Source organism: Gymnodraco acuticeps, unplaced genomic scaffold, assembly GCF_902827175.1.
Source record: "Gymnodraco acuticeps unplaced genomic scaffold, fGymAcu1.1, whole genome shotgun sequence".
Taxonomy (NCBI): domain Eukaryota; kingdom Metazoa; phylum Chordata; class Actinopteri; order Perciformes; family Bathydraconidae; genus Gymnodraco; species Gymnodraco acuticeps.
In genome coordinates, this window is record NW_022990966.1 from 114,939 (window position 1) to 133,497 (window position 18,559).

General features: G+C 41.0%; 1 protein-coding gene across 18 annotated transcripts in view; it reads left to right on the forward strand.

The window, feature by feature from the left end:
- The window catches only part of tnika (TRAF2 and NCK interacting kinase a), a 71,423-nt gene that overhangs the window by 30,235 nt on the left and 22,629 nt on the right, over positions 1 to 18,559 (forward strand). For 10 of the 18 annotated variants that reach the window (XM_034235402.1, XM_034235405.1, XM_034235404.1 and 7 more), the window contains exons 3-14: positions 3,961 to 4,017; positions 4,921 to 5,046; positions 6,951 to 7,061; positions 8,520 to 8,610; positions 9,287 to 9,417; positions 9,507 to 9,561; positions 10,328 to 10,406; positions 10,501 to 10,676; positions 13,301 to 13,367; positions 13,467 to 13,665; positions 16,139 to 16,255; positions 17,414 to 17,500. In XM_034235402.1, coding sequence (XP_034091293.1) covers positions 3,961 to 4,017; positions 4,921 to 5,046; positions 6,951 to 7,061; positions 8,520 to 8,610; positions 9,287 to 9,417; positions 9,507 to 9,561; positions 10,328 to 10,406; positions 10,501 to 10,676; positions 13,301 to 13,367; positions 13,467 to 13,665; positions 16,139 to 16,255; positions 17,414 to 17,500 — 1,296 coding nt within the window. The remainder of the gene's footprint in view (positions 1 to 3,960; positions 4,018 to 4,920; positions 5,047 to 6,950; positions 7,062 to 8,519; positions 8,611 to 9,286; positions 9,418 to 9,506; positions 9,562 to 10,327; positions 10,407 to 10,500; positions 10,677 to 13,300; positions 13,368 to 13,466; positions 13,666 to 16,138; positions 16,256 to 17,413; positions 17,501 to 18,559) is intronic. The other 8 variants (XM_034235408.1, XM_034235415.1, XM_034235416.1 and 5 more) reach the window with 3 other exon arrangements.

Below are 18,559 nucleotides of genomic sequence, written 5' to 3' on the forward strand. Positions count from 1 at the left end.
ATGGAGATTTAATACTGTCTTAGTTCATTTAAAGACATCTATCTGCCCTTTCATTAACTTGATGGACATGTTTTAAAAAATCTTGAGGACATTTTATAAATGGTAGGAAATAATCTGCATATTTATTTGTTTTTAATTGTAAGTTGGGGCCCTTGTCCAAAGTATGAAAATGTGGTTTCCAGAACGTACACGTGAAAACAATCATTTGTTGTTTAACCTGCCGTTACATGCCACTATTTCTGGATGAGCAATAGCCAACAAAAAAACTAAATACGGTTCTTAACAACCAAAGAATGCACTGCTTAGACGGATAAACTGTTGTTGTTGTTAGTGAGCTTTACTGGTGTAGGCATGTTCTTGAAGATTATAAGCCAGGCTACAGCAGCTGTTTCCATCAGGTTTAACGCCTCCTGGCTCCATCTGTACTTAACAAACAGATATGAGAATGATATTGTTCATCTAACAAACTATGTCCAATTGTTACTTTAATGCGTAAATTATTGTGTCAATCATTGGACTTGTTTTGTTTAACCATCAGTCCAAAACCCAAATAAATTCTGCTGCTGTATACAACAGAAAAAGGAGAGATAATCCTCGCATTAGAGAAGCTAAAATCAGCAAATATGTTTGGCATTTTAGTTTGATAAATGACTGTTGATGAGACTATTCATTTGACGCATGGTTTCAATAATAATCATTAGTCTTTCCCCCTTGCTTTGATATCATTGTTCCACACAATATCCTGTTAACTGCTTTGGTGATATTTAATGTTGCGTTCATGTAACCAAAGACCCAACGCCATCCCCTCTTTGAATGTGCAAGTACATGAAGAGGGGGAGGACAGAGACGGAGCGAGAGATGAAGAAGAACAGACAGCGCTAATTCCTTTCTGTTGCTCCTTTCACACTTGGTCATTTAATAAGGCTGGATGACATTACTGCTCTAGGAACGAAGGAGAGATAGAAGGAGATAGGGAAGGAGGGAGGGAGGAGGCTCTGAGAGTAATGAATCTTGATCCAGCTCTGATGGTGTCCATGTCCAATATCTCTTGGACACATTCGCTCTGTCCTGCTCTCTTACAGCCTTTGTACTTCTCTCTTCATGTCTCTGTGCACATGTGTGGGTGTGTGCATGCTTCTGCCTGTGCGGAGAAGTCGGTGTATGTGTGCAAGCGTGTGTGTGAGTTTCTGATTTGTAAGTGGCTGTAATTCCTTTGTTGGACTCCAACAAAGCCAGTCCTTGTGCTCGAGGAATTGGGGCAGTCTGATCCTAATGAGAAATCCCTGTTCAATCTTTCCAACTCTTTTAATGTGTGTGTGTGTGTGTGTGTGTGTGTGTGCGCGTGTGTGCGCGCGCGCATGCGTGCGTGAGAAATGAAAGACTGATCACAGTGTTCAAATATCCACTGGTGCTTAGTTTGCATTATGTAGTGCTGGACTGTGACACAATGAAGTATCATTATTAAATCCCTAACTTTCATTCGTTCAGCAATAAATCAGCAAGTTTAAAAGTTCCCTTTTAATTCAAAAGAGCTGTTTAATGAGAGATGTAATTCGTGGCTTTGAATAGCCTTCGCTCTGGGACCTCAGCTGATGTTAACATATTGTCAGACATCATGTGGGAAATCACGAATGTACAATGGCTGCTCTGAGAACATAATAGCTTCTTGAAATGTAAACAAATTGGAGTGACTTTGTAAAATGCAAATGAAGCCGTTTGTTTTTAGGACATTTGGGAAATTCCTATAATAACTTGTTGTCCCGTTTTTTATTTAGGGTTCGAACTCCAGTTTAGCATATTTAACGGGCCCAATGAGCAAACGCATGCCTTTCTGTGAGATCATATCCTTGTAATAATCAGTTTGTACTTTGTAAAACTGCAGTGCAGAGGAACAAGAACGCTCTGAGCTGCCTATATAATATTGCAGTTAATAACTGTGTATTGAATATACCTCCAACTCAGCTATTAATGGAGTCAAGTGAGTTTACAGGAGCCTCTGGGTACAGTACAATTGATCCGTTAAAACGACTAGATAGTGACAATGACTAATGATCAGTGTTAGGGTGCAGAGAGACTGTCCTGCTGCTGGGAAATCACTCCTGCAAGTGAATAACAAAGCAATGAAACCTCAAACTTGTTCCCATAATATACTTTTGTTGTTATTGAAGCATTAAAGCCTTTGTTTTGGCTGAAGCGCTCATTATCAGAATGGCCTTTCGATTAAAGCCCTCAGGAGGCGATCTAGAGCCAAAGCCCTTAATGCCATCTGGTTTATACTGTAACACTTCCACGTATGTGTGTGTACCCTTCACTATGTGTGTGTACCCTTCACTATGTGTGTGTGTATTTGTTTGTGCTGCTACGCTGTTCTGCTCAACATGCTAATCAGTTGATTCCTGACAGGTGGAAGTAATAGCCGTCAGAGTTTTTAGCGTCTCTCTCGCGGTTAGCTTCATTAGCTGATCACAGGCGCAGATGCTCCGATGCAAACGAACCTCCTGGGTCTTCTATTCCCCCCCCAGCGCCCAATCTCCCGGTTCCTCGCCTCCTATCTCCCCCAGGCATCTGACTAGCCTCAATATTACACAACATGGCAACGTTTTGTAACGGTATCTGTCTAAATGTGTCTGTTTCTCCATGGTTTATATATTATACGCAGTCTGTTAAAAGGCAGTCTTGAGTCAAACAGAAACAGAAAAAATCTAGTGTGTCTGTTCTCACAAACGATACTCATGTAAACAAATCTTTAACAGTTGGAAAAAGGGCATGTCACCATTATTTATTCATCTATCCGTATTTTTGATCAACTTCCAATGAGAAGTGGAGTTTTTTGCTCGTTTTGTTCTAAAAATGCAGATTACCGGTACATGAGTGTTTGACTTTGATTTATGCTTTCATGCATATTGAATGTTTCAGAGAAATGTGCAGCGTCAGAAAACATTAATAACAGCATATTGGTGGTGGGTTATATGAATGAATATGTGTTAAGTAATACTCATATACTCATCGTTTTACGCTCAGTGTCCGAAAGAGAATTGCTTCTCAACTTATTCTTCCGATTATGGACTATTGTGATGTTCTCTACCAAAATGCACATAAATCAGATCTTGCTCCACTCAACATAGCCTACAACAGACTATGCAGATGTGTTCTTGGTTGTCCTTTTCGTACACATCACTGCACAATGTATAACCAACTTAAATGGCCTTCTTTAAATGTAAGAAGACACACGCATTGGCTCCAGCTGATATTTAAATGCATTTATCTTAACTATCCCCCTTATTTAAAGCAGTATTTTGTACCCTACTCACCAAATCATCAAGTTAGACATTCTGTTCAGATTCATTTCTCTGTCCCCTCTGCAAAAAAATGGATTGGCAGAAGAGCGTTCATGTTCAAAGCCCCAACTGACTGGAATACTTTACCTGCTGCTATTAGATCTCTTGCATCATTGGGTATATTTAAACATGCATTGTTATCTCACCTTCAACTGGTCTGCACTTGTTATAACTGATATTGATGAAACTGATTTGCTCGACTGTCTCAAATTGTAATGATTGTGTGCATTGCTTGAATTGTACAGACTGTATGTGGTTTGTCTTGTGTGTCATGTTTTGCATTTGGTCTTTTTGTTTATGTATGTCTGTAAGTTGTTGCTCTTGTCGGGACCCCCTTGAAAACGAGATGGTGCATCTCAAGGGGTTTATCCCAATGAATACAAATGTCTATATATATATACACTTTGTGAGTATTTCCCTCATTGTATTTGTTGCTTATAGGACAGGATCACCTTTGAAAAGTCCTGCTTACTAGTGTTTTCTATCGCAGTATTGACTGATTTATACAATGATATAAATACATGTGCTGCATTTCTTCAGAAAATTATGAAATGTGAAACGACATTGACATTTCTCTTCTTTATTCTCCCTCTCCTTTCCTCCTCTTCTCTTCTTCCACCAGGGTCGCCATGTTAAGACAGGGCAGCTCGCAGCCATCAAGGTCATGGATGTCACCGGGGTAAGACACACACACACACACACACACACACACACTCGTCACACACGCACAACTAATCATCCCAAGTGATTATAACACCATCAACCATATCATCTTATTATGAGCGATGAGTCAGTGTGTGTGAGTGTGTAGTGGCAGAGAGGAAATGAGGACAGGCCTATTGCCATGGTAATATTAGCTGAAAGTAATCGTGGTCTCAGGCGTGTCTGAAGCAGGAGGGAATCTCAGTTATATTTAGAGATCCTCTCATTCTGCCAGAAAAACAATGAGGACAGCCGGAGTAAAACAACGACAAAGGAACTGATGAATGAATGTGAGCATGAATGACTGAATAGGAAATGAACACATGAAGTGGAACGATGAACCAATGAAAGAAAATACCAATGGAACAGATGTGTGAAGCATGAATAAACTGCGTATGAATGACTGTGTGAATAAATCTGCTTAAATACAATGAAAATAAATGACTGTATTCATTGATGATTGCAAATTAAATGAGGGGAAAAACTAACATTTGCTAACTTAATGAGCTCCAAAATGGGCTTACTAAAACAAATGTTTTTGTTTTCACAGCTGATGATCGCTAAATGAACGTAATCAAGGCCTCATTTGCTGACATTGTGCATAATGAATAAGAGATTAGGGTTTTTAACCAACTGCCATCACAACAACTTGTTCTTAACAACTGCTTTACGCTTTGTGGCAGTAACCCCCTAAAAGGAAACTAATTAAAAATGAATGCTATTGTGGTTAATTGAGCGGCCAGTTTATTTTTAAACGGATTCATAAAGCAAATCCTTCGACAACTCCATTCCCTTTCCCTATCACCATCCTATTAATATGTTTGAGGGGTCACAAATAGAGGTCGCGGTTTAATGCCTGTTGATATTTCTCTTCTGCCAGGACGAGGAAGAGGAGATTAAAGCGGAAATTAACATGCTGAAGAAGTACAGCCACCATCGGAACATCGCCACCTACTATGGAGCCTTCGTGAAGAAAAACCCCCCTGGCGTAGATGACCAGCTCTGGGTACGCTATTATCCGTGTGTTGGTGCATGTTTTATATTCTGTGCATCTCTCCTGAGTTTAAGAGAGGAAGGCGGTAGTTTCCAGGAGAGCCACAGAGCAGAAAAGAAAGAAGGGACTTTCCATTTTTCACTGCTACACTTATGTGAAAGAAGCGAGTGTTGAGTTTGCTCAAGCACGCAGCGAATGTGTGCATTGAAGTATGTGTATATACTTTGTGTGAAATACATAAAGGATATGAGTTACTGTGCGTGGCTCGCTGGCTGCTGCAATAAATCAAATGTTAATGCGATCTAAGGGAGCTTTCTCTTCTCTGATCCTGTAGCATTCATCACGTAACAATGGGAGGACACACACACACACACACACACTCACAACCGATATACACAAAGCAGCCAGATATACTGCCTGCATAATTCCCCCTGACTCAACAGCTGCCTGTATGAGTGTGTTAGTGACGGCCCGTCCACACGGCGGCGTGCGTTGAAGCTTCTGCCCATTCACTTTGAATGGGGTGACGTCACGCTTTGCCGAACTGCATTGTGGGAGCGTTGCTCGCTTCAAAAGTTGAGCGATGTTCAACTTTTGAGGCTTCGGCGGAAGCGTCAGCCAATCAAATCATATGCCAGTACAAGCTCTAGCCAATCAAACCGCTGCTTGTGTGTCCGGGGCGGGAGATTCATGTGATTGGTTGTTGGTCGAGTTTCAGACAAGCTCACCGGCAAGCTTCAACGCACGCCGCCGTGTGGACGCTGCGTAAGTGCACAAGCTGTATGTCTGCGTGCTTTGACATGTGTCCCGTTATGTTTATGCGTAAATGAGTTTTCTTTTATATTTGCGTGCTGCTGGAGTACTTGTGCACAGCCTGGGGAGAAGGGGTCGGCCATTACTCGCCAACTTCCTCTCCCTGTTATCCAAAGTGATGATGAGAGGAGCTTGAAGCGAGGCCAGAACTGACCAGCAGCTGAAATTGTGCCCAAAAATCTCCTCCCTAAATGAGTCGGGGAGAGGAGGCAGCTGAGGAGAGGGAGAGGAGAGGGGTTGACAGAATGGACACATTGTGTTTGGGTCAAGAGATGGACTTGATGTGTTCATGTGAACTGCTGACCTCGTTGAGTCAGTAGTTCTGTGTGACAGAAGAAGAGTCCTTAAAATGGCTGTCTGTCCATGTGTGTTCACTTGTGTGTGTGTGTGGGATGTTTTCTCTCTATAGTAATGTGATTATGGCTTCTGTGTATTTTCTTTGTAATGTGCATCATGTTGAAGAAAGGACATTTTATTCTGTGCACATGAAAACATCCAAGAGTTACCATAGTTGTTGTTATTGGAGAAACAGACCAATAGCAATATCAGTACTAAGGAATATTATATATCCCAAAAATATTTATGACTCATTTTGTGTATAAAGATTTACGTAGTAAATATAACACATGATGAAAATATATGACCTTTAAATATTTCATTTTTTAAGTATTCACAGTCAGGTTTTGACTGTTTTCTGAAGGTGTATAGACCAAATGAGGTACTTGTCAGATTATTAAATAATTAAAATAATTGCTTTTAAAGATGACACCAAGGGGTGGACTTAAAAAGAAGTACATTTTGAGCAGTACCTTACATTTTTAAACACATATATTGTATATTTGACCTGATATTGGCGCAGAACTGAACCTACAAGTTGCTTGACTGACTGACAATTAAGCCATTTGTAGGTTCAAAGAAAAAAAGTTAAATGTTCTTTGTTTTATTTTATTATGTAGAGACATTATTAATAAAAAAAAATTATTATTTACAAGCTTTTGTTTATCTAAGTAAGGTGCATATTTGGAGTTACTGTCTTGTTTGGATCAGATACTAGACCTGCTTGTTGTTTCAGAACGTTCATTAATCCACTTGTGTGTGTTCAGCTGGTCATGGAGTTCTGTGGCGCCGGCTCAGTGACGGACCTGATCAAGAACACCAAGGGAAACTCTCTGAAAGAGGAGTGGACCGCCTACATCTGCCGGGAGATCCTCAGGGTGAGTGGCCATGATGCCGAGTCACTGTTTACTGTATTGGAAACCAACAGAAAGAGATCCTTGGTGATGAATAAGACCATGTGAGCTGTGTGTAGAAACGAAGCAGCTGTTTGATTATTCATTTTCAGAATCATCATCTCCCTGATTCAGCTCATGACTCAGTTCTGTCTGGCATCAACAAAATGTCCCCTGTGCAATGTAAACTAATCACTACTGTAGGATAGGGTGTTTTCCCTGTTGTCTTAATTAAAATCAGTACTTATGCTTAAAATAAAACATATTCTAACATATGAATTAATTTTCTTTCTTTAGAAAATGTTAATATCCTTTATCCTCTACACGTATGTTTTATTAAAACCCCTTAGGGTCTTGTAACATATTAATGAAAGTGTTGAGGTAATGGATTTGGCATTTAATTCTCATTTAATGTAATAATGTCTTGGCTTATCTTCATGTTATCCTCAGTTCATGAGTATCTTATCATTGACATGATATTTCACAGCAATCAGCAGTTGTTTGTGTTCTGTGGTTTCCGTGTGTTGGAGTGACGTAGAGAAATGTATTGAATCTTTTTTGGAAATCGCTCTCGTTCCCCAGAATCCAATCTCTTCTATCTGTTTTGGTGACGGTTTTTCGATGAGGGCCATAGCCTCAGACAGAGCCAGTTATACGCAGCGTTGCACTGAACTCAGACAACAATGATTTCCTTTCATCCACTTTTATTTCTCTCTTCACCCCTAATTTCTCATCGTATTTTATTTTGCGACCCTCTTTCCCGCTGTGATTTGGTTACATATCGTCTCTCTGTCTTCTTCCCTTTTGTATTTCTTTTACTGAGGCTTTTATGTGTTCCTGTTGTATCCTTGTCTTGGTGTTATTTTACTCATTTTACATTCGATATCAAATGCTTGACTAAATGAGGACCCTAACCCTAACCGGACACCTTCATGAATCTGGCTTGGACTACATATACCAAACATCTGATATAACGGTGATATATGGTGTACGTTCAGTTATGATAGCAAGAAACACCGTCTCAATCGTTGAATTTCCAAATGACTATTATGATTGATTACAGAAAACACGCTAATATCACACTTTAAAATGGTTTCTCTTTGATATTAAGGTTGTTTGATTTGTGTGACAAAAGGAAAACACTTTCACAGAAAGGCTTTGCTACAGATATTCACGTGGTGTATTTTTATCCAAAAGGGATGTACAAATACTGCAGTTATTACATTTTCTTCGAAAGGCAACTTAGATAAAACTTGCACACAAAAAAAGTCTCTGTAAGGAACAGCCTTTTGGTGCACATGGTGGTCAGATGTCAAGGTCAGCTAGACATTGGTATCTGGAGCGTTTAGTCTTTTTCAAGGGCACTCACTCAAAACATATGAATAATCCTGACTGGTCTTATTGCTGCATTGTCATTCCTTCACTGTGTGTCTCTCTCTGCAGGGTCTGACTCATCTCCATCAGCACAAGGTCATCCACAGAGACATCAAGGGACAGAACGTCCTGCTGACGGAGAACGCAGAGGTCAAACTAGGTCAGTCTGTCATCTAACCCCGTATCACAAAACGGCTGTAGGATTGGGAGGGGAGGTGTGTGTGTGTGTGTGTGTGTGTGTGTGTGTGTGTGTGTGTGTGTGTGGTGTGTGTGTGTGTGTGTGTGTGTGTGTGTGTGTGTGTGTGTGTGTGTGTGTGTGTGTGTGTGTGTGTGTGTGTGTGTGTGTGTGTGTGTGTGTGTGTGTGTGTGTGTGTGTGTGTGTGTGTGTGTGTGTGTGTGTGTGTGTGTGTGTGTGTGTGTGTGTGTGTGTGTGTGTGTGTGTGTGTGTGTGTGTGTGTGTGTGTGTGTGTGTGTGTGTGTGTGTGTGTGTGTGTGTGTGTGTGTGTGTGTGTGTGTGTGTGTGTGTCTTCTTTTATGCTGAATACCAGCAGAGTCATCTCTCTGTAGCTCGGCCCCTGCTCTGGTGCAGAAGGGACTCTCTCTCTTTCCTCTCTATCACTCTCCCCCTAAGACCCAGTGGGCAGGGGATTATAAACTGTGTGTGTGTTTGTAAATGGGGCGAGTTATTGCAGGTTAGGCTATTAGTTTCTGTTTAGAGTCCATTAAGGAATGTGGTAAAGCCCATTGGAATTGGCCCACACACACTCTCAAAGACACACACTGAGAAAAACAACGATTAAATGACTTGTTGCCTTTGTGTGTGTTTTTCTCTGTAGTGGACTTTGGAGTTTCAGCCCAGTTGGACCGAACAGTGGGACGGAGGAACACGTTCATCGGGACGCCATATTGGATGGCACCTGAGGTCATCGCCTGTGACGAGAACCCTGAGGCCACGTACGACTTCAAGGTGCCTAAACAACCTCCTTTCCACATCTGTGTGTTGAGCCCTTTTTGTGTAACCCTGAGTATTTACGCACTGTGTCTCTGCCATTACAGAGTGATTTATGGTCACTGGGAATCACAGCAATAGAGATGGCTGAAGGAGCACCACGTATGTACACAGTCTAAAACACACATCTCCACCACACATCATCTCTTAGTGCTTCTACAGTAGATCATTATAATCCGAAGTCTTTTTATTTTAAGTCTAGGACAGTGCAACTCATTCTTTGCCAGTTTTTTGTAATGAAGGCCAAAGAGCAGATATAAAATTGGTTGTGAAATAATTTTTATTTTCCCTTCTTTCATTACCTTATTCCTAGCAGACATGCACAATATCAGGATGTTCAGTTGAAAAGCTGCTTCTGGACATACTTTAGATTTGTCAAGGTTGTTCAGTTCTAGCAGTCTAGGACAGATCAATCCTGCATAAAGGAAGAAGACCTCAAACTGGATATGAATATTTCAATATGTGCTTCACAAGTTGAACGTATACTGTATAGGTGAAGACCATTTACAAACAAAATCATATTTGTTAGGATGTTAAAAAAGTCTGAAACTCATAGGACGTACTCAAATCTGTTAAATAAAATTATGCAAAACGGCTGAAACCTGGCCATGTTTGACAATGAGAAGTTTGAATATGTAAATGTGAAACTGCCTTTTTGTGAGATAGATAACAACCTAGGTGTTCCATGTGTTCAGAAAGTTGAGACTTAAGTGTGTGTCAGTATATCTAATAGATTGTTATCAGTATTGACAGCCTATATTAGATAGATCAGATGAGGACAAGCTCCAGCTGGCTTTGATTAAATGCCATGATGATGGGTGAGAAACATCCACCCAAACTCACCCATGTTTGGTATTTAAATCTTTAGCGCTGTGTGACATGCACCCAATGAGAGCCCTCTTCCTCATCCCGCGAAACCCCGCCCCCAGACTCAAGTCAAAGAAGTGGTGAGTGTGAATCTTACAACCCCATTAAAAGCAGGTTAATCAGTTCAGTCATAAACCTGGTTACAGCGGACCATTAATTTCTCTGTGGTTTCAGGTCTAAGAAGTTCCAGTCGTTCATAGAGAGCTGTCTGGTGAAGAGTCACGGCCAGAGGCCCAGCACGGAGCAGCTCCTCAAACACCCGTTCATCAGAGAGATGCCCAACGAGAGGCAGATCCGCATCCAGCTGAAGGACCACATCGACCGCACCAAGAAGAAGAGAGGAGAGAGGGGTGAGCAAGATCACACACTCCTATGCATTTAAACATGGATGTACATCTAGATTCACTCACAGGTGGACGTGGAGGGATTCATTAAGTTAAAAAAACATGGTAGCTTGCAGGTGTTAAAGGTCACCTATCATGCAAAATCCACTTGTTCATGTCTCTTCTACATCAACATGTGCAGAAAGAGATTCTGAAAGTTTCAGGAACAAAGATTCTCTCTCTTTTTGATCCATTTCTATAAAAACCTGTCTGAAAACGAGCTGATCAGATTTTGGCCACTTTATGATGTCATAACGATGTTTTGGCTTGTGTAACCATTAGCCAATCAGCAACCAAGGTAACACCCCCCCCTTATCAGAGGGGAGTGGGGAGGGGCTCCTTATTTTCATCTAAAGTAACAGACAGAGAATCAGCACTTTTGAAACAGGGCTGAAACAGAGGGGATTATGGGTAATGCTGCAATGATCTGTTTGGTGTTTGGAGTCAAACACTTCAGAGACATGTTCTGTATATATCTGAGACCTGTAATATATTGATGTAAAACAGTATAATAGGGGATCTTTAAGTAAAAAACACATCGTAGCTTGCAGGTGTTAACCGACGTTGAAAATATAGCTTTTATTAAGCAGCACCCCCCGGGTATGAAAAGTGAAGGCAATTTGGAAGTGCCTTAATCTTGCATTGTCTCTAATATCAAACGGATAAATCCACTGGTAGCGGAAAGAAATCTGGTGATATGCAATCTATGAGAAACTGACTTAAAAATACTTAGATAGTATCAAAAGTAGGGTTTGATGTCATGACAATGAAGGATTATAACTATAAAGTGCAGCAGTCCAACCAATTATATTCGTTGTTTGGCTGAAGTGCAATCTCACACTCACACACACGTGCTCAAACCAACACACACAAATGCACATTCGACTCGTTGCATTCAAATGAGTGAGCTGTAATACACTTTCATACAAACACGCAGATGCAAATTCTCCCACACATGTTCCACTCCACCGCGAAACAAACACAGAGGCCGTTTCTCAATCGCGAGGATGCTGGCTTGGTAGTCGCGTACTTCCAAGTCACTTCCTTCAGAAACGAAGCAAGTATGCTTCCAAGCCACGGCTTCGGAAAACGAAGAAGAATGGAACAGGCTAACAAGTGTGCCACCCTCTCTAACGGTATCAACATAAACTGTACCGAAAATAAATACCTCACGATGTCTATCTAATTATGAACTTGCTTTACTTTCACGGAACACTTTTTTGGTGATAACAAATGTAACAAAGTAACATATTTACCAACACATGTTCTACGCCACTACATACTTACATTTAAATGTGTGCTGCGTCGGTTCAGCCATTCTCCGCAAAGGGTTTTTGAAATCGGTCCGTGCGCAAAGCATTGTGGGGATTTTAACGACGCAAAGTCTACCCATGTGCAGCCTCGACATTTCCCCCAAACCAAGGACGCGGCCTCGGTGGAATTCCAAGTATGCTGGACATTGGAACGGTCCTGCTGCGCCACTTGATGACGTAGCATCCTTGAAATATTGGCTTGGAAGCCAGTATCCTCGAGATTGAGAAACGGCCACACAGTTTGAATGATAGACTGACAGAGGCACACAAGAACCACATTAACCGCTTCAACAAACAGCACACTGCAGGGCGGACGTCTCCATGATGTATAGAAATGTCTCATCGTTGTAGAGACTGTGACTTTCTCCAGCTGTCACTTTGTCACATTCGGAGGACAGGTCTGTGTGGATGTGTCTCAGAAAGAGCTCCGAGCTTATGTTCTCCACTTCGCTGCTCACAGTAAAATTACAATTTATACTCTTATTTAAAGCGGCTAAAAGAAAGTGCCTTGAAGGAGGGAGGATCTGGGAAGGCCAGAATCGTGAGCAGTTTAGAAATGAAGGTAGTTGAAGTGAATCATGAAGAGTGGAATGGCTTTTCTGTCTGCTTGTAATTACCTCACTCACTCTGGTTTTATTCTTTCTTTTCTTTTTTTATTCTTTATTTATTTGGGGTCACATTATAATACAAGTACAGTTTTTCAAATCATATATTTTTAGAGACCCGAAAGTGACAAATGAAATAGCAAACAAAATTAGTCAAAATAAAATAAAAACGAAAAAGTACACAGGGGTTGTTTGAAATAGCAAATGTCTACACATGTACATATGCATACATATCAACATACATACATACAATACACATACATGTGACCATACATACACATCTATACATATACATTCAATCGGTGTATAGAAACACAGTGAAACAAGGGATGGTCGTCTTTGGGACATGTCAATTCTCCACTTTTTCCATATTTCTTCAAATGTGTTTTCCAGAAGCTTCATTGAGAAGGTGATTCTTTCCAAAACATATATTTCATGGATTTTGTCGTACCAGTTGTCAAGAGAAGGGATATCCGCTTTGAGCCATTTTATTTGTGGGGATTGAATGTACGAGCTCAAATAGAAATTCATCCCAGTTTAAAGGGATTCTTTCCTGTAGTACTATTTCAATTTCGATATGGATCTTTTGCCAAAAGGTTACTATTAAAGGGCAAGCCCAATGGTTTTATTCTTTTATTAGTGTTTGACATTTCTTATTCTCTTTCTCCATTAGATGAGACAGAGTACGAGTACAGTGGAAGTGAAGAGGAGGATGAAGAAAGAGAAATGGGTGAACCGAGGTCAGTGTCCTCAAAATACACATTTTTTTCCCTCCAACACATCTTAAATCTCTTCACTTACTAAAAAATACTTGTGCCCTCTCACCGGTCCGTTCGCAGCTCCATCATCAACGTCCCCGGGGAGTCGACCCTGAGGCGGGACTTCCTGCGCCTGCAGCTAGCCAATAAGGAGCGCTCTGAGGCGCAGCGGCGGCAGCAGCTGGAGCAGCAGCAGAACGAGGAGCACAAGCGCTTACTGCTGGCGGAGAGACAGAAACGCATCGAGGAGCAGAAGGAGCAGAGGAGGAGGCTGGAGGAGGTATGCTGGAGGAGGACAATTATCATGACCTTTGACCTTGTTGAAAGCAATTTGAAAAACATATGAGTATAAATGTTATTTAGTAGCCCCAGAGATGGCAAACGTACACACATCCTTTACTCAAGTAGAAGTACAGATACTCGTGTTTAAAAATACTCTGGTAAAAGTACTGACTACACTTCTCTACTCAAGTAAAAGTAACGAAGTATGGGCTTTGAAATGTACTTCAGTAAAAAGTACCCATAACTCCCAGCTGTTTTAAAGAGTACCTGACCTCCCTTTATATTAATAGAACAATAATGTCATTGTTAGCTAATGAATGTTTCCATGCTGAACAACGGCAACATGACAACGTTTCCATTGGTCCCTCTTCTTTAGAGAAGACCAGGAAATGATGGATACACGGATCGTGTTCAAATCAATAGGCACGCAATGACTCTAAATAATAATGATCACGCCACCAAACACACATTCAAACTAAAGGAACCAGCTGTTTGGAAAATGTAAGAAGTAAAAGTACAGGAATTTGTGTTTTTAAAGTAAAAGTAAAAATTCGACTTAAAAATAAGTAGTGGAGTAAAGTACTGATACCAGAAAAATGTACTTAAGTAATGAAGTATTTGTACTCCACTACTTCCCACATCTGAGTAGCCAAAATGTACATTTTCCCACCAAAAGCCGGTAGTAAGCCCTCCATGCTGTCCTGGTTACAACACTTTAAAGCCTATTTGCAAACATAATTTGTCACATTCTGGCAGTTTACCTCACAAAACATTTTATTCACCATTTGGGTCGAGCTTCAGTATAAAATGTGAGCGTCACAGAGACAGACCGGCACACACAGCCTGTCCCCAGTGTCCCTCTCTCAGTTCCAGAGAGCAGGCTTATAGAAGAAAAGCCTCCAGCCCATAATCTGTGCGCTCTCTCTGGGTTCCCACCAGGACTTGCTTCCCAGCGCACTGCAAAGCAGCATGACTCAACTCGAATAACATGACCCCCCCCGCTTACGGCCAAGTGTGCGTCTGTGTGTGGGAAAATATATGTGTGTTTGAGCAGGGGTGGATGTGTTGTGTGTTTGTATCCTGTTTGAATTACCTCTCCTTCTTTTATTTAAAGGGGACCTATCATGCAAAATGCACTTTTTTAAGTCTTTTATACATAAATATGTGTCCCCAGTGTGTCAGGGAACTCACAAAGGGTCAGAAAACAAAACCCTCTCTCTTTTCCTCCGTACCCAAATCTCTGAAAACGGGGGTACAACAGAGCTGTTCCAGATTTGCGTAAATTACGTCATATTGGAAATGTGGACCCAGGCACTATCAGAAACGTTGCTATCAGAAACAATGCCCGACGTGTTTTTGACGTAATATGGTCTTTGTTTACATTAGCATCGCTAACACTCAGAGCTAACCTGCACTGGAGAGAGCATGTGTAAGAAAGCAGGAAATAAAAAAAAAGAACTCAGCTTGTGGTAAACCCGCAAGAGAAAAAGCATTTGAGCTCCATACTGTTTAAGAAATAATCCTTGATGTGGTATGGAACATGATGGCTTTTAATCACGGCAACATGTAACTGTATCTGCCGGGTAATTCTGAGCAGGCATTAGCTCCGCCTCCTCTTTTTTTTTTTTTTTAAGCTAAGGACCCAGAATCAGAAGTTCTCTAACAGGCCTGAAATAGAGAGATATGAGGGATGTCTAAAATGCATTATCTGTTTTGTATCTGTATGTTTTTATATATCTGAGACCAGGGGCTGGGACTTAAAATCAGCCCGGGACTCTCGACCGGTCCGCTTTGGTACCGCTTGTAAATTGTCAACCGGAGGGTGGGGGGGAGGGGTGAGTGCTAGTGACTCATCCGACCGGCCCACTTCAGTACCGGCCCATCGGGATTCGCCCCGATGGGCAGTCCGCCGCTGTCTGAGACCCATAATATATGCCTAAAAATAGCATAATAGGAGACCTTTAAAGATTCGAAGCCAAGACACAATGAAGAAAGGAAATACATGTATTTAAAGCAAAAGGAATTAAGATGACATGAGTTTACATATTAAAAAGGAGCGTGTGTGAAGATCTCTATGGAGACATGTTTCTTCTTTTATTTGTGTGAAAACAATGCACAGCCCCTAGTAGACCCCCCCTCCCCTACACACAACACAGACTATATCACCCCTTGCTGCTAAATACCAATCAACTATGTGCAATATGTGTTAGATGTGCAATATATATATATATATATATATATGCCGTTAATAACTGTGTAATTTATACCTGGCTGCTAAATCCTTAGAACTGTTTTTGTATTTTGAAAAGTTTTTTTTTATTACTTTTTTTTATTTTTTATTATATCATAACTTAGTACTTTTTTTTAACATATGTAACATTAAGCTGTCTGTGGCTCTTTCCTGCTGTAACGATGCAAATGTCCCCTCTGTGGGACTAATAACGGTATTCTGATTCCTGCTCTCCTCACAGCAGCAGCAGCGAGAGCGTGAGGTGAGGAAACAGCACGAGAGGGAGCAGAGGAGGCGCTACGAGGAAATGGAGCAGCTCCGCAGAGAGGAGGAGAGGAGGCATGCAGAAAGAGAACAGGTTCATACATTTACTGTACTATTGTATTAAAACAAACTTCTTGTATGAATACAGACAGTATGGTGCCACAGGAAAGTGTAATATGACGACAACTCAACTCCAGAATCCCTCATTTGCCCCAAAACGTTTCTTTTTATGGCAACATCTCCCTCTGTCCCTGTGAGTCACTACTTGTCTCCTTAATTTACCTCGGTGGTGTATTTTAGTTCTTTGCAGGATTTCAGTTTCACAACTCGTACACTTTTAAGCTGATTATGCATGCTTTGTTTTTCTGTGCATAACCTCCTACCTCTTGTTGTTAGGCCTCTCTTTTCTCCTCAATCGTAAATGCAAAATATAATTTTCTTCTTTCTTTGCCCATCATATGTTCTTTAGATTTCTGTCTAAGTCAGTCAAACTTTATTGAAACATCTTAAATATTTCACAAATGGATCTCCTTTTCTCAAGTGGGATGAAGCAAATAATAGCTTCAAATGATTACTGTTAGAAACAGTTGTTTAGTGTAAGCAGTTCCTTGAGGATGAAAATCAAGACGTGCCCTGGGCAATGCAACCTGTCGACATTATAACACACAATCTAAAGTGTGATGTGCTACAGTTTAAGAGTGCCAGTGTGTATGACAGTGTTGATGGGTCAAGTAAAAAGATCATATATCTTTTTTGAATAAACCCAGAACCTCGACTACAGCTTGTAAATTATCATTCAGTTTTAAAACCTTTTTTCGAAAAATTCCCAAAGGATTTTTTAATAATTTCTCAGAGCTTGGATCCTTTTGCCATCCTTCTGTCTTTCTTTTAACAATCATCTTTCCTTGACCTGCTGTTCTGATGTGTATTATTTGTCTGTCCTGGTCCCTTTATTATCACTCTGTTTCTCTCCTGCTAATATTAAGTGTTTTGAGAGATGTATTTAAACCCCTCTTTTCTCTCTGTCTCCTTATCATGTTTTCTTTGTAACACATTACAATTGTTGCGTCCTCCTTAGCTTCATCTGGTTCCTGACTAATCTTCTCTCCTCATTCACTGCCACCTCAGGAGATTATCCTCTCTATATCGCTTTCTATCTCTGTCTTTCTTTCTCTGTCTGTGTTTAGACGTTCAGATTTCCTGATTTTTCTCTCGGTCTATTTCTATCTCCTTGTGCCGACACGCTGCTCAGGAGTATATCCGTAGGCAGCTGGAAGAGGAACAGAGGCAGTTAGAGATTCTCCAGCAGCAGCTACTACAGGAACAGGCATTACTGATGGTAACCATAGCCCTCCCACGTGCTACTGCTGCCCCCCATCTGTGCTGTGTGGCCCCCTACCCCCACTGCATGCACCTGAGTGACAGTTTCACAGAGGAACTGACTCAAGGAATCCACAGTCTTGAGACACCCAACATGTCTGCTACCTATTTGAAAAACATGGAACATAAACAATGAATTTCTTATCTCCAGTGCTTGTTATTCAGATCACTCATTGCATGAAGTATACCATTGAGTTGGCTGGATCTCAAAGGATTTCCCAAAGGGTGCAGAAAAACAGTTTTGTCAGCCTCAATCAGTTGGGCCCACGCAAAGTGAGAACATCCAAAGGGAAATGAGACAGATATATTTCCCACAGAGGTGCCAATCTTATCTGTGTCTGTGTTTTATTAGTGCGAGGATTCCACAGTAGGTATTATATGATGTGTCCACTGCCCCTTACATCTTATTTGAGGAGAAATACAGTAAATGAAACCTTTTGAGATCCAATCCATGTCAACCCCAGAGACCACAGTAATGACTTCACGCACCAAAACCCAGAGATGTGTTGCTACCTAAAAATAGCATCTTCCCATTCCCTCTCAACTTCCTTCCTACCTCCATGTCTCCTTCCCTCTCAGTACCTTCCTTCCTTCCTTCCACTCCCAAAGCCCAAGTCCTTTCTTTCCCTCGTCCCGTTCATCTACATCAGGCTCAAGATGGTGGTTATAATTGTGAATCTGTTACATCCACATGATTCAAGTTGTCAGTATTTGTGTTCATAAGTTCTGTTTTGCAATATTTGATAATGCATTGCTCAAATTTGATATCAAAAACAGGCTTGTTTATCAAAAACATTTGCAAACGCACAAAACGGAACAATTGAGAGAAATTCAGTGCAAATGACAGCTTACTATTTCGTAATTAAACTACTTTTTTGACTACTTGAAGATTGCATTGATAAGAAATTGTGCAACAACTCCTCGCCTGATTTGGTGCTGATCTGTGTCTCTCACTACCTTCTCATCATCATCATGTCCTCCTCTTACGGTCCTCCGTTCTCCTCCAAAATCCCCCCCC